Below are 16,633 nucleotides of genomic sequence, written 5' to 3'. Positions count from 1 at the left end.
GCCCTCCACAGTCCCTGCTTACCTCTCCAGCATCACTTCATGTCACCTTTTTCCTTTTATGTCTAGTTCAGCCAACCTGACCTTCTTTCATTCCCTCTATATTTCCTTCTAGGTTAGGACTGTTCCCTACCATTTTAACTTCATTAAGCCCTGTTCCTCTTTCAGAGGTTAATTCAGGCATCACATCCTCAGAGAAGCCCCCCTTGACCTGCCCTATCCTTACCCAAATGCTTAGGTCAAGTCCTGTTGTTTGCCCTCACAAAACCATGTATCTTATCTCTCTTTCACAGCACTTAGACAAAAGGAAGAGATTTATGATCCTGTGCATCAGGAATCAGGGTTTCAAGTGAGGAAACAAAAGCAAAGAAGAATATTTAGTAATCAGCCTCTAAGATTCAAGCCCATACTTCTAACCCACAGAGAAGAGTATGCATAAAAATATTACACTTAAGGGTTCTGAAAAGAGCCAGGAATTTTTCAGTAAATAAATATCAGATATTCTTTAGTCTATCTATTCTTTAGATAAGACAACCTGGTCTATCTAAACTGCTGCTGAATATGTAATTTAAGACCTGGAAACATTTTAACAATTGTTCCCAACCAATCCCCTCAAAATATAGATGAGAAAAGTGAATCTCAAAAGTGAAACTCAGAGGTCTCACAAATAGTTAATAGTAGAGAATGAAGTGGAATTAGTTGTTGAGCACTATTATGTATATTAGTTTTCCTATTTCTAGGTCTTTTCTTTACTACATACTCTCTCTGCTTAAAATATTAACAGAAACAAAGCAGTTAAAATTTATAATGGAAGACTACTGTCTACCCTAAGAGGATGATACAGCACTAATAAAACATTAAGCCTTTAGACAAAGGGGTGATGTGCTATTAAAATTATATTATAGTGCAGTTTTATTTCTTTGTGCATGAGCTCTTCATACTTTCTTTTTATACCTCTATTTCTATATGAAGTCCTGTAAAAAGGATCCTGGGAAAGTGAACTCCCTTCTTGATTTACTTTAGGACTTGAAGAAAAGTGAGAGTCCTACTCACCCGTTACTCATTCCAAACAAAGTTTGTTCTTAACTTTCTCATCCACCAACTGCATTTCCCAATTTCCATACTAACCTTCCATTATAGTCACCATCTCCCTTTTTCAGGGAATGGTGGGAATGGGCTATCATTGCTACATGGCCTCTTGCTCACTCTAGTCTACTGATTAACTCTCTGACCAACCCTTACTGTTTAGTTCTTTTCATAGAAAGGCAAACTAATGGTCAGCTTGTACCACAAAACATTGACATAAACACTTGAGCTAAAAGGGACACTGAAAACCAGTCCAACAACCCAATCCATGCAGGAATACTCTATGAAACATCTTAAACAGAAAAGAGATTAAATTTATATTTATGTTTAAATGCTTCCAGTAACTAATTTCATGACTTCACTTATGTAAATGCTCTTTCAAGTAACAAGACTGTTGTATGAAAACTCTGCTTGTGTTCTTCATCAACGAATACATGATTGTCTTCATGAAACAAGTCTGTTGCATCCTAAAACTTTGCTTTGGCACTTCTGTGTGTGTGTGTGTGTGTGTGTGTGTGTGTGTGTGTGTGTGTGTGTGTGAATGAAAACCTAAAGTACAGCGAGGATAAAATTCAGGTTAGAATGAAAATTACAGAGTTTAGATTTCACAGTTCATCCTTCATTTTCTGTTCCTGTTAAGTCATAGAATAGATAAAAGATAGAAAAACACTTTCTTGCTATTTCAGATTCAAAATCAGCTTCTTAAAGTGAGGCCATTGTGTAGCAGAGCACATTTTCCCCAACACCAACACAATAATTCACTGGTTTAATAGTTTTAATGATTACTAAAACAGTAAAATATTGTGTTTCATGGATCTGCTAGATAACAGAGGGAGTAGATCATATATCTGTTGTACTTTCTTCCTTTTCAGATTCTCTTTCTTTGGTAATAAGATTCTACATGCCATACAAGAGTGTCACAACCAGACAGCAGCTCCACTGTCTATTCTGGCAAATTCAGAAAGAGAATAACTTCCTTTGTTTTGTTTACAATGTACATTCTTTAATAAAAGGAAAACAAGCAAAATGATTTGTTAAACTGCTATATAGAAAATAAACAACAAGGACCTACTGTATAACACAGGGAACTTATACCCAATATTTTGTAATAACCTATAAGGGAAAAGAATTTGAACAAGAACATATATATATATGTGTGTGTGTGTGTGTTATGTGTGTGTGTATGTATATGAAATTGAATCACTTTGCTGTACACCAGAAACTAACACAACATTGTAAATCAACTATACTTCAATTTAAAAAAAATTTGTTAATCAAGAGACTTTTCAGTATTTGTCAGGCATTTTTTGTACAGTCAGTGGGTTATTTTGTTCCTGAAATTACTTTGACTGCAATAGTTCATTACAGTATACTCATATTTATATAAGAAGTCTCTCAGCTGTATATGTGTTAAATGGGATATAAGTAGATCTATCCATATGATAGATCTAGGAAATTGGGTTTTCTGGGATTACATTTCTTTATTTTATTTGGCAATGTGCCTGGCAGTGAAGAGCTTTAAATTTGGCATCTGTCATTGCCTATTTTGGTCCAAATTATATGATGCTAAATACCATAAAGAATACTGCACAGGGGAAATCAGCAGTGGGTTATGAGAGTGGTAAACTTCATATTACCATGTGCTTGTGTCTGAATATTAGAACTGTTAGCCAGATGCTTCCTGTAGACTCCCAGAGAGGCAAGAAAGTGTGGTGCCCCTGGGATCCAGAGGCACTGATATGAGGTATTCAGAAGATACATGAATCATAGGGTATATTCATTTCATTTGGCTCCATGTGATTCCACTGACTTCACTGTGGGTAACCAGGTCTGCACCAGGACCCTTTCCCTTCTGCTCTCTGATGACTTCGAGGCGCTGCCCATCTAGACCAGGCCCTGCAGTAATTTCACACACTCCCCTAAGAAAGTCCTCAGGGGCTGTCATGTATTTTCATGTGTTTGCTCTATTATCCCTCCCTGCTTGAGTCTTACAGATAATTGATGATGCTTCAGTTAATCATCTTTCCCCCTCTTTTGTTCACCAGGTACCTCAGGCTTGAAGGGGCTCTTTTATTGAGAATCGATGTCTTCTCCTAGGTAATTGATCACTGTAGACCCAGGGACACTCGACTCATCATCGAGGGAGGGTAATCATCATGAATAATCAAAAAGCTGTAGCTGTGCTACTGCAAGAGTGCAAGCAAGTGCTGGACCAGCTCTTGTTGGAGGCGTCAGATGTGTTAGAGGAGGACAAGAGGGAGGACCAGCGGTGCAGAGGTGAGGTCCTGATGGGAGGTGCTGGGGGGAATGGGGAGCAGCAGGTTTGCTCTCCTTTCCCCTGTCTGAACAACACATTCTCATCTCTGCCCTATTTTTCTTCTCTTGGCAGATGACCACAGAGAGATGAGTGGATTTCTAGGGCATGAATGGGACATGGGCTGTGGGTGGACGGGCAGGGGAGGAAGCCCACTTTGTTGCAGTGAATTGCTGCCAGTTCTAATTTTAAGCTTCAGTAAACATGAGGCCACAAGAAACAGTTTAGTTCAAGAAGAACAAAGGGTCCAAGTGGGCTGGTGCATGTAAATTTCAATTATTAAAAAATTGAAGCAACTTCTGAATGGTGGCACATACTTTTTTTTCAAACTAGGCTTTTGTGCCTCATCAGTTTCCATAGACTTCTACAGTTTCCACAAATATGTCATCTCATCAGTCCCATCTCTCTTTTTTGATCATCAGTACATTTTCTTATCTTGTATTTACATGCCATTTGTAAAATAAATCCACTTATACTGATAAATGCTTATTGCATCATTATCAGAGTTTAAGAATTTGGCTTTTTTGCTCATTCATAGTTTGTGCCGTTCATAGTTTTAGATGAGTCATTGTTTGGGAAGTTTCAATCACAAAGTCTAGAAAGTTAAAGCAATTCTGATTTCTTCTTTAGCCAGTTTTGAAGAGGCAGCCTTCTTAGATTTCTTTTTAGCATTCAGATAAATTTCCCTTCATTTCTATCAGTGTGTCCCTTTTATGTGCTTTTAATATTTTTCTTTGTATTTTTAGTCATTTGCTATTCCTTACAGAAATAAGATCCCCATATAAAAAGCACACTCCTCATCTCTTTTGTTGTTGTTGATTATGTAATGGGAAAAGGTTCTAGGAGAGTCTTTTTCTCACATTCTTGTATATAGGCACATATATTTTTATAAGAGAACTTTTAGGTGCCTTTAGAAGTCTAATTTTTTTGTAACCTGTCATCCAGGCTCTTTTCCAGATAACATGCCCCATGTCCAGTTGTTGCACAGCCTTAGTGTTTTCTTTCTTTACTAGCCAGATACATCAGAGTCTAACTTCGCTTGCTCCAGTGCTGGTCCTGGTTCTCCCCAGGGGCAGTGCGTTGTGTTCTGTTATTTCTCCTGGAGTTTTTCTCTTCTCCTTTTACTACATCATGTCCTTTGTCTCTTCAGCCCAAATTCCTTTAAGCTTTGTGTTCTCCTTAGTGAAGACTCTGAGTCCTCATTCAGGAAGGATTTTCATTTTCTTTTTCTTCCCAAGTGCCACAGAATAGGAGAAATAATCAGTTTAGTTCCAGATAAGGCAAATCACGACTGCAAAATCACTCAATTAGCCATGGCCCTTCAGGTAAGCTTCTTGGGGAAGTAAGTGACCAGAGAGGCAGAGGAGGCTACTGCTCGGTCAGGGGCAGACTGCTGGGGGTGGCTGAATCCAGTAAACCAATGGCGGACGAACCCTGTGCTGAGCCATTGACAAACTCAGCATTCGCCCATCTCCACTGCATGTTGCGTGGTCCACCCGAGCGCCATCAGTGTGGTTGGACACAGTCTGAACACGGAGCCTGTCCCTCGGCAGGTGGTTTCTGAGCAGCTCTAGCTCACGGGTCGGGCTGCCACCGCCACTGATGTCATCACCCGCATGTGCTCCCAGAGAAAGGCATTAGTACAGGGTCACTTAAGGCGACAGGGCCAGCCGGTAGACTCGAACACGAACACTGTGGGTTTTATTCTTTTCCCTCTTCCTCTCAACCCCATCCTTTTTCTTCAGAAATAGTCATAGTCAGCATGGGTGACTAGTCCTAGCAACTCTAATCCACTGGGATAGAGAAGGAACTGAAATCCAAAAAGAGATATATTTTTAAAACGTACTTCAGAGGCATCTTTTATTTCAGTATTCCCCAGTGGACTATCCACGTTCTGGCACGATCTGTACGGAAAGGGTGGTATGAAGAGGAAAAAAGGATTTGTGACAAATATATCATCATGAAGAAATTTTGAAAATATTTAAAGCTATTCATTGCCAAAATACAGTGAAATTCTGTGAATCCAGAAATCACATTTCTGTTGTCATTTAACTAATCCTTTGACTCCTGAGCTTGACACTCATGGACAGAGTATCCAAATAATTTATCAGAATTGAAGTACTTTTGAGAGTGAAAGAGCACTATTAATAAGTACACTATGATTACATAGGACTGTCCTAAGCAAACAGAACTGAATAGTCATCCTATTCATGACTATTTAGAAAATCATTTAAGAAATTTTCTCTATATGTATATTGGAAACATTTTCAGAGATTAAAATTATGTCAGTGGTGGTAAGAGGAGATTGTGACCACATAGGCTTCCAACCTTGTGGTTTTGCTTTCACTGGGGGAGTGCCATTGCACAGAGGGTGCTCAGTAGTTCTGGGTTACTGAATGGGGCAGGGGGTGGGGGGACAATGGTTTCAGTGTGATACTTGTAAGTTATCCTTAGTAGTCAGTCCAGATCGATCCTTCATTGACATAGCCCATGCATTATCCCCTCAATGCCAAGCAGTCCTTCCCCTCAGGAGACTTCCTTACATTTGCCCAGCTGGTGGCAAGGACTCAAGAAGACATCATGAACCAAGGCAGAGTTAGCTTTTCTTCCTTCTCTTCTTTTTTTCACTCTCTTTGTCATATCTCTTTTGTCTTATTTAGCATGTCTCATGTAAACATGAGACTAATCTTTCTTTTAACCATCATGGTGTGATTTACAAAAGTGATAAGATGTGATGCCAGTTTTCAGGGAGCTGACAGTCCACAGTTCAATGAAAGGATAGATGTGGCTAGAGAACAGTGGGATGAACGCTGAAAGGAGCATGCACCTGTGGGTTTGGGAGCACTCATGAGGGACATCTCAATTCCACTGGGAGATCATGGCAGGGCTAATGAGAAGTGGCAGTGTTTGCACTGAATGCTGAATGAAGTCAGTGGGCCTGAGCTTGGTCATGAGGCAATTGAGGGAGGGCAATGCAAACAGTGAGGACAGGATGTGCAAAAGTATTGGAGAATTTTGTGCAGAGCAATGGCCTGGTCCATCTTGTTTTTAGCAAAATGGGAATCAACAGTTTGGAAGATGAAATGGATGGGGGGAGATAGAAAACAATGATTCAGGAAAGAATTACTGATAATTAAAAGGAAGAAGTCGATTTTAGGATCCACAGAATTTGATAACCAATTAGATTCAGGGAGGAAGAGAGAACAAAAAGTCTAGACCAACTTCTGGGTTTCAGACTTGGGCGAGTCAGTGAATGATAGTAGCATTCATCAAAATAGAAAACAGAGAGGGAAATACAGTATTTAGAAAAAAGGTGATGAGTTCAGTTTTAGATATGTTGAGTCTGAGATGTCTGCAAGACAAGCACCTGGAGATTTATAGCTGGCAGTCATATATACAAGTCCATGATACCTTATTCACAGCCCTGGAGGGGGGTCACATGTGCTGCAGAATTCAGAATTTTTTCAAATGTTAGAATGGTGTATATACACTCCAGTAGAAGCTGGGGCAGCATCTACAGTCAAAAATTAAAATTTTCAGAACAAAATGTTGACTAATCTCACTATAACAAGATTATAAATAGCCTCTAGTCAATTCAAGTCTGGTTCAGGTGCCAAACTTAAAAAAAACCTTCTAGTTTGCAGAGCTTGGGTTTCCCAAGTTTGGATAGGAGGTTGTTGACTTATATAATTAACTAGGTTTGATGTCTATTAAGAGATTAACTATATCTCCTAATGTGAAACAAGGCCATTTCATAATAAATTGATATGGGTTTTTTTGCATTCATTGTCTATATTCAAATGTAGTCCACAGGGAGAGTCTGAGGTGAGGTGAGGTCTTAGAGGAGAAAAAAGAGGTTGTACAGATTGATTCTCTGCATTACCCAGCTGCCACAAGCCCCAAATGCCATTCCATCTCAGTCCCGTTCTCATTTTACAGGAAAAATAATATTTCCTTCGTTCCTTTCTCTGATTCTTCATGCAGAGATAGTCACTGAAGTGCTTTACTTCCTGCTAAAACCTTTTTTAATGCCTGACTACCCCAATTTACCCGTAGGGCGAAGTAGACCAGGGCCACCCCTGACAGATAGCTTTTTGCTATTATTCTTTGAGTCAGAACCACCAGGTTAGGCCAGCCAGAAAGAGGTAGGAAAAATTTTTTTGCCACTGAGGTGCTTCATCATAACATTGGTAACTCAACAGCCTTTTCTTTGACTGCAATTTCCTTACCTGAACTCTGACCTTTGCAGCTTCACTCCCCAGCGAGTTAAGAACCCTGATCCAGGAGGCAAAGGAAATGAAGTGGCCCTTCGTGCCTGAAAAGTGGCAGTACAAACAAGCTGTGGGCCCAGAGGACAAAACAAACCTGCAGGATGTGATTGGCGCCGGGTTGGAGCAGTTACTGGTAGGAAGAGCCACACCACCTGTTCCTCTGACACCCCCAAGTGAGGCATTTAGCCTCTAAGTGGTCTAATAGATTAAATTTCTTTGAAGCATAAAACAGCCCTACCCTTATGGTCGGCTCTGCCAGATTGACTAATGTGTGTGGGGGGAAGCTTTTTAAGAGGGTTTGCTTGCCCATAAGACCTTCTGTTGGAAAGGCAAATCAAGTACAAGTGAAGAAGGGTGGTCATGTCATGCTGAAATATTTGCATGACTTAAAAATATATATATATTCTTTTCTTTTAAGTCTTTATTGAATTTGTTGCAATATTGCTTCTGTTTTTTATGTTTTGGTTTTTTGGCTGCGAGGTATGTGGGATCTTAGCTCCCCGACCAGGGATTGAATCCTCACCCCCTGCATTGGAATGTGAAGTCTTAACCACTGGACTGCCAGGGAAGTCCCTATTTGCATATTCTTGGTGGGCCAGAAGCAGTAGTTTTGATTCCACCATGCCTCATAGCATTTTTATTTTGAAATACTACTTTCTAAAAGTTGGGTAGGTTAAAAAAATAAATTCACCACTATTTCATCCATGTGACTTGCTGTCTAAGCTACTGAGGTCTGGCATGTCCCTTCCCTGAGCCCTGCCTGGAATCCTGTTCACTCCCTTATCTCCTCATGATTCACACTGTTCAGGAAGTATCATGTCAAAGTCATTGGCATGCTTATTCCTCAACTCATTTATTGGAAACTAATCAAATGGGTACCTCTACCTCAGATAGGAGAGAGCCTCAAGAATAACACATGAACTCAGACTTGAGCTCAGATTTCAGGCTTAGGTTCTGGGGATGCTACTAGGAGTGCCATTTTCCTTTCTGATAGTGTTTTTTTTTTTTTCCTACATTCTCTTAGATGATTATCAAAGAAGAGACTCTATTAGCTTGTATTTTTTTTCTCACATAAAATGTAGACGTTTGTGTGGAGACCAGGCATTACAAGCAATGATAATATTCCCAAAATTTTATTTTATTGGTTTACATGGGAATGTGTTTTGGGGTCATCCCAAAATAAATGTATAGATATAGACATTGTTTTTACCTATTAAAACAAAAATCCAGGGAAGATCCCCTAATCTATGTACACATAACAGCATTGTTGGAGACAATGACTCCAACAGTCATTACTGTGGTCCAGTCATTACTGTTACTGGAGGAACAGTAACTTCCCCCAAAAAAACTTTCCAGCCCTCCAAAAAGCAAACACCCGAGGTTAAGCAGACTGAGGACCGCAAAGGAAAGTGAATACTTGGAACGAATTCAGTGGTGAACCAGGGGTTTTAAATAAGTGTGCTTGTTGTTAGTGGAGAAGTGGAATGGAACAAAAACTGTAGTGTGTATATCACTGTAGGATTTACAAAATGCTTGCACATGCATCATGTCATTTAATTCTCAAAGTAGCCCTCCAGTGATTATTACCATTATCAAGCCCATTTTGCAGATGAGGAAATTAAGGTGCAGGGAGATTAACTTGCCTAGGGGAACAGACCAGTGAGTGGTGGAGCTGTGACTTAGCCCCTTCCTCCGTCCTGCTCCAGTTCTCCCTCTGGAAGCCTCAAGGAATGAACTTGAGAGCACAGGTAGAAGTCCTGAAACTTGTTTACTCTAATGCAAGCTGTAGAGTAGAACTTTCTGCAATGTTGGAAATGTTCTATATCTCTGTTGCCCAATACATTTAGCCCCTGGCCACATGTGGCTCTTGAGCACCTGAAATGTGGCTCGAATGACTGAAGAACTGAATTTTTAGTTTTATTTAATTTTTAAAATGAACTCCTGTGTAAATAGCCACATGTGGCTAGGGCTACTGTTTAACTGGATAGTGCAGCTCTAAAGCAATGGTGCTTTAAGTTAGACCTCCCAACAACAGCACTAGCATCACACAGAAACTGAGTCAGATTCCTGGGCCCTGTGCTAGTCTTACCAAATCAAAAACTCTGGGTGTGAGGGCCTAGCAGTCAACATTAGACAAGCCCTTCAGATGATTCTGTTGCATGTTAGAGTTTAAGAATGACTGCTGCAAAAAACAGGGTGGCGATTAATTGGGCAGCTCTAAGAATCAGTCCATTAGGCTGCTTTAGCCCGTAATGTGTTTAACCTGGGAGCTCTTTGAACTCTGAGCATCATTTTCTTTAGATTACCCAGCAAGCTATAAATTAAAGGCAGACAGCCTGAACAGGAATGTGAGTGGAGAAGGGCTTGGAAAGCCCTATGTGATTCGGCCGGTGGTATATAAGAACTTTCTACGGCTTCCCCGGAAGGTAAGAGCAGGATAGCTTCACAGAGGGAGTGACCCCTGCTTTGGGGCTTAGAAAGTTCCTCTGAATTTCCAGCATAGGCTGAGAAACTGAGATGCAGCACATCACTATAACCAGGGTTTTATTCCCTTCATTCCATGCACGCTTACCAGATCCCCCTCGCCGTATTCAAAGCTGGTGGTGACGTTGGCTGAAAAACTGAAAATGGTGTTTTAAAAACTTCCAGGTCTCGCTGCATTTGGGGTTAATGTGAGTTGAGAGACAAACAGCTCATAGCTGTTAGACTATTTCAGGAATCCATTCATTATTCCTTCTACTTTCCCTCTATATATTGCACGGATGTCACAATTGGGGGGAAGTAAAGGCATAGAGAATTTAAGAAGTTTGTGCCCCGCTCACAAGATCACTCAGGCGCAGCTCTAAGAATCAGTCCATTAGGCTGCTTTAGCCCATAATGTGTTTAACCTGGGAGCTTTTTGAACTCTGAGCATCATTTTCTTTCGCTTACCCAGCAAGCTATAAATTAAGCAACCACACCTCCTAAAGACTCTCAGGATGCTTTCTTATTGTGTCAGACCCCAAGTGCACAACTGCTAAACCACTCTGTTTTGTAAATACGGAGAACTATAGCACCCTGTGAACTCGGGCTACTATTAATATCTTAGTTTGTCAAAAGTATCTCGAGGAAATTCCATGATCCATGATTTGTTTTTGTCCCGTTATCCACTGGTTTTAATATTACACTTTACTGAAGCTGGACGACCATGTTATAATATAATTGTGAGATTCTGTTCTTACATAAAAAATAGTTAAAGGCTGCTGAGTTTGTCTTTTCAGTTATCTCTTCTTACCGTTTTTTTAATAAATCTAAATTTCCGTGATTTTTTTTTACCTTGAAATGAATCCTTCCCATAAAAAGTTTCCCTTCCATTTTAAAAATTAGCATTACACTTGGAGTGTAAACGCTGTCTTTAAGTTAATTCCACAAATAACAGGGCAAAGTTAAGCATAGAATTGTGCTGAGCGCCTGAGTTAGTAAAATTAAGGGTCATTTCTAATGTTCCTCTCTTAGGCTTAACTTAATCGAGAAAAATCGTATGTGTTTTGTGCTCTCCTTTCTGTTCTCCACAGCCTCCCCTGTTTCCTCCCTCTCCTAAGTCCCCATCCCCCCAATCTTTTCTCCTTTGGTGTGTGGCCACAGACAGAAATTTATGGCAGGGGCCAACCTCCTTTACATTCCACACAAAGCTTGCTGACTTGAGAGAGTTTGTCTGCTCTCTCTCAGAAAAAACACCTGCAGCATGCTCCCCAAGAAACCTGGAGAGATGGGAGATTAATGTGGCTGTAATAGCTGGGCAGTGTTTTTGGTATTATGCCCTCTCCCCAGGTAGATGGGTCTTTTCTGAGATGATACCAATTATTTATTGCTGAAACATCTGTTGATAACTGCAGCTGCCCTTGCGAAACAAAGCATATCACGGGGTCACAGGCTATAGGGACCTAAAATCCTACCTCATGCTAGTTTTAGACTATTCAGCAACACCCTCAAGTCCATGGGTTACCGTCATCTTCAGTGTCTTATCGTGCCATAGAAAATACTTTGTAAACACTGCCCTGCCCTGCCCTACAAGCTTTGAAGTATTATTTCATCTTCATCGGTAATTTATATTCCAGTGCCATTGTACTGTGGGAAAAAGAGGGGGAACCTTTTTTGTTTTCCATTTAATTGTATATCGCCTGACACTTTGACCTGTATTATTAGTATTAGTCAGAAAAAGGATTTTCTCCCTCTCTTATTTAAAAATAAAATTTCAAGGGAAAGTAAGCGCTCCTTCAGCTCCTTTCACTCAAAACAATGTTTACACTCTGAGAGGGAAAGATGAAAAGCACAAGCAATTTTTTTCAACTGTCAGAGAAGGGCATTTCAGTTTTTGAAAGAGAACAGTAAGGCCCTTATAAATATCATTCAGCAAAACCTTTGATGGATTTTTCAAAAAGTATTGAAGGCTTTTAGCATTAGCTTCAGTTTAGCTTGGTTTGGGGAGGACAGAGCAGAGTTCTAACTAGTAAAACTGTCCTTGCTTGTGAGATGCCAGGACGCGAAGACACTGGCCTCAATGTGATTGCCAACTTTCGTGATTTCTTCAGTGACTTTCACACTCCTGAAAAGGACAATTTCTACATGATTAAGAGAAAATATGAAAAGAAAACTTTTGAAAGGGAGATAAAGGGCCTGTTTAGATTTGCGTGTCAGTGGCAGTTGGGAGCAGACAGGGCTGCAGGGCCAAGAATTGTTTCATAGACCAGGGTTTTGAGCATTCCCTGCAGATTTGGGGGTCCTGATGCAGGGACTGGCCTCTTCCCAACCCTGCTTCTGTGTGGGGAGGGAACCTGGATTTAGTGTGGTACCTCTGTAAAGAGACACACCGTTTATAGGTTGGCTAACTACATACAGTACAAGGAGATGAAGCAGGCTCACAATGAGGGTATTTTTTCCATTTCCTTTTCAACTTCACAACCATGAGCATGGACAATATGATAACCGTTACTCAACAGACTTTTAGGGAAATATCTGTGCTACCTTGTAGGGATTTGAAGAGAGACCAAAAAAATAACTGTTTTCTTATGCTCATATGGTTGAAAAACATTTGTGAATGAATCGAGTTTGATAAATTTAGCTTTCAGAATATTGTTTCTAATATGTCTCTTTAGATAATCTAGGTGCCTTTAAGTTGTTGATATTTGTAATTTTGAACTACTTAAAATATTAAAGCGTCAAGAATTAAAACATAAATAAATATGAATAAATGTAAGAATTGCTCATTACAAGACTGCAGGGAAATATTTTTAAATGTCTAGTATGGGGCTTCCCTCGTGGCGCAGTGGTTGAGAGTCCGCCTGCCGATGCAGGGGACGCGGGTTCGTGCCCCAGTCCGGGAGGATCCCACATGCCGCGGAGCGGCTGGGCCCGTGGGCCATGGCCGCTGGGCCTGCGCGTCTGGAGCCTGTGCTCCGCAATGGGAGACACCACAGCAGTGAGAGGCCCGCGTACAGCAAAAAAAAAAAAAAAAAAAAAAAAAAAAAGTCTAGTATGAGTAACCTGGAAGCAGAGAGGTAATAAAGAAGAGTCTTTAGCAAAAGATAACTAAAGTATGAATTTATTAGAAAATGAAATATGAGGTCGAAGAAAGATACGGGTATGAGGACAAAGTAAGGGGGTGAGATGCTATCCATGGGAACAATAAAATTTCCTCCATGAATAAGCTCTGGGTTAAAAGATGTTCTTAAAACTAATTTTAAGACCATTTATTTCAGGCACCAGTTTTCATATTAATAATAGAGAACTCAGAACAGTAATAGGTGCTTTTGGGGTTATGATTTGTTCAGCAACTTATTTTCTCAAATAAGGTTTTCATCTTTAACTATGTCCTTTGGGGCTTTAATAACTGAAATCTTTTTCATCAGGATGCTAAAAGCAAAGTGAATATGAACTGTATATTTATTCATTCATTCAGGAAAACTTTATTGAGTATTAACATGTGGCAGGCATTTGATATAGAGCACTGAGAGTAATGCAAGAGAAATAGAAGACCTAATTCATGTTCCGGAAAAACTACCGGAGTGAAGAGACAGGGCAACCCTTTGTCAAAGGCCTGCTTGTTGGAATGGTTCCTCCCATTTTTTAACCACCAAATGTGTGGCGGGTAGTCAATACATATTCTTCTAATTCCTACAGACTTAGCCATATGACCTGTCCTACCAGTGAAGAGTGATTAGAAGTGACAGAAGCTTTATAAGCCATTGCATAGTTCAGCAATTGGGTGCTTTCCTTTGCCTCATGAGAAAAAGAAGGGCTGCTCCCTCAGCCTGGATCCTGGAAAGGGCAAGATACATGGAGTAGAGTCTCCGAGTTGGAGACAGACTGCACCCAATGGGAAATATGAACAAACACCAAAAACTTTGTTGTTAAAGGCACTGAAATTTGCGGGGTATCACAGTTTAACCAAGTGTTATGGGTTGATTTGTTCCCCATCAAAATACCCTGATGTCCTAACTCTCAGTGCCTCAGAATGTGACTTTATTTGAAAATACTGCCATTGCAGATGGAATCAGTTAAGATGAGGTCATAGTGGCGTAGGGTGAGCCCTTAATCCAATCTGACTGGTGTCCTTATAGGAAGACAGCCTTGTGAAAACAGAGACACAGAGAGAATGCCATGTGACGATGGAGGCAGAGGTTGGAGTTATGCAGCTACAGGTCAAGGAATGCCACGGATTTCTGGCAACACTAGAAGCTAAGAGAAAGGCAAGGAACCTTAGAGAGAGCATGACCCTACTGACACTTTGATTTCAGACTTGTGGCCTCCAGAACTTTGAAACAACACATCTTTATGTTTTAAGCCACCTCGTGTGTGGTACTTTGTTATGTCACCCACAGGAAACTAGCACACCAAGTGAAAGCTGGCTTATGCACATGTAGAATATAATGAAACAAGAAAGCTTTCAAATGACTTCAAGATTCTTAGCATGTGGTCCTCTGCCCCCATAGGGAGGAAGGCAAAATAAACCACAGTCCAGTCAAGAACAGAATTTGTTCCAGAGAACATTTCAACAAAAGTAGTGTCTACAAGGGAAAAAATGTAGGTTCTGGCATCTAGTATCTGTATTATTTCATCCCTAAACATGACTGGAGAAAGTAGACTGGAGAAAACATATCACTCTTCCTACTCCATGCCGTTTTGAGCTGTAATACAGCAGCCCACTAAACATCTCCATTTGGATGTCCCAGCTGGCTCAAGCCCAAGAGGTCGAAACCTGAACTGCTCATCTCCCAGCTCCTTCTCCCTCCGCCAACTACGTTTTATCCTCCTCCAGTGGTCACGTACCATTAAATGGTACAATGAACCACCCAGTCACCCCGGTCAAGCCCTAGGAATCTCCTGTAACTCTTATCTCCCCCTCAACCCTCATTTCTTATTGGTTATCAAATCCTAATTTTCCTCTTAAATATCTCCCAAATGCATCTTCTTCAACCCTAGTGCAGCTATACTAGTTCAGCCCCTATTACCGCTTTAGACCATATCCAACCCTCTCCCTATTTCTAATCACATCCCATGTGTCATAAGGATAGTAAGGTTATACTGCAGGAAAAAACCCAAACAACTCCAAAATCTTAGGGGTTTAAAGCAATAAAGATTTGTTCCTTCCTCTTGCTACATGTCCATCTGAGGGAATGTTGGTGGGAGTTCAGCCTTATGTCACTCCCCTTCAGAGACAGCTTGATGGGATACCTATCATTTAGAATATTGCTGGTTGCCATGGCAGGGGGAAGGGGAAATTGTGACTTGCACAGTGACTCTTAAATACTTCCATACAGAAGTGACCATTGGTCAAGATAAGCCACATAGTCACACCTCATTTCAAGGAGCCAGGGAAGCACAATTCTACCATGTGCTCAGAAGGAGGAGACCCAGAAATACATGGGCAGATAGTACCCATTATTGCCATGGCTCCCCAGCTTTTCTCCACACTGTAACCAAAGCCATCTTTCTAAAAGAGCAATCTGACATTTTTTCTTGCTTAAAATTTTTAGGGTGAGGGTGGAGGAATCTCAGTTAATTTAGAAATAATAAATAAATAACATGTATATTTTACAAAAGCATCTAATACTAATCCTGAACAATAAAATCTAAATAAATGTGAATGAACATTTTTATTAAAGTGGTGAGATTACAAGTTACTTTTATTCTTTATATTTCCTTGATTCCATAATAGACATCTCTTACCGTTATAAACAAAAATATGGAAGGGGATTGAGAAAGAGAAGAGCATCTGTTGTTCAGTTGCCCTTAAACCTAAATAGGATCAAATGTTCAAAAACCTAAGTGAGGATAGTAAAGTTATGCTGCATTGCTTCTCTAAGAGCATATCAAGTCAAATACTGAACCGCTCAGATTCTAATGGAGAAGCTAGCATCATTAATTAAATGACATCGACCATGCATCTTTTCACTGATAAAGTGAAGATTCAAAATGCAGTGCTCTTGTTTCTGATTCTTTTCTTTTCCCATTTGATGGCCTGCTGTAAGCTAAGTATCATTATTCTCCTGTTAAGTTTTTGGAGATCATTTTAGCACACATGTGTGAAGACACATACACACACTTATGTAATGTACACATTATTATATATATCTACATAATTGATATTCATGAGTACAAGTTATTTCTTTATCAAATGATAGAATACCAAACCTGGAGGGCAATTTAGAGGTCATCTATTTCAAGCCCATCATTGGATACATGAGCAAACTGAAACCCAGAGAGAGTAAGAAGTGGCTTGCTGTAAGTTGCACAGCCCATCAGTGGGAGCAGCAGGACCACAGCACCCAGGTTTCCTAGCCTGAGCCTGGCGTGTCCTCTGTCAGTCTACACAATTCCATCCTTCACACAGGGCTGTTGCAGTGCTGGGGCAGCCTTTCCCTGCTGTATTCCTATCGTCTCTGCTGCCCTGTAACCTGCCCTCTGCCTTCTCTGTTAATGCGAT

The 16,633-nt window shown here is 40.4% G+C and overlaps 1 protein-coding gene across 7 annotated transcripts in view; it reads left to right on the top strand.

The window, feature by feature from the left end:
- ALPK1 (alpha kinase 1) overlaps positions 1 to 16,633 on the top strand; it is a 121,520-nt gene that overhangs the window by 57,400 nt on the left and 47,487 nt on the right. For 5 of the 7 annotated variants that reach the window (XM_082837755.1, XM_082837751.1, XM_082837750.1 and 2 more), the window contains exons 3-4: positions 3,129 to 3,360; positions 7,647 to 7,801. In XM_082837755.1, coding sequence (XP_082693881.1) covers positions 3,240 to 3,360; positions 7,647 to 7,801 — 276 coding nt within the window. In that variant the 5' untranslated portion in view covers positions 3,129 to 3,239. The remainder of the gene's footprint in view (positions 1 to 3,128; positions 3,361 to 7,646; positions 7,802 to 16,633) is intronic. The other 2 variants (XM_082837753.1, XM_082837754.1) reach the window with 2 other exon arrangements.

The sequence above is a fragment of the Leucopleurus acutus genome, assembly GCF_964270905.1.
Source record: "Leucopleurus acutus genome assembly, chromosome: 4".
Classification (NCBI taxonomy): Eukaryota; Metazoa; Chordata; class Mammalia; order Artiodactyla; family Delphinidae; genus Leucopleurus; species Leucopleurus acutus.
This window is presented reverse-complemented; position numbering and strand designations above follow the sequence as displayed.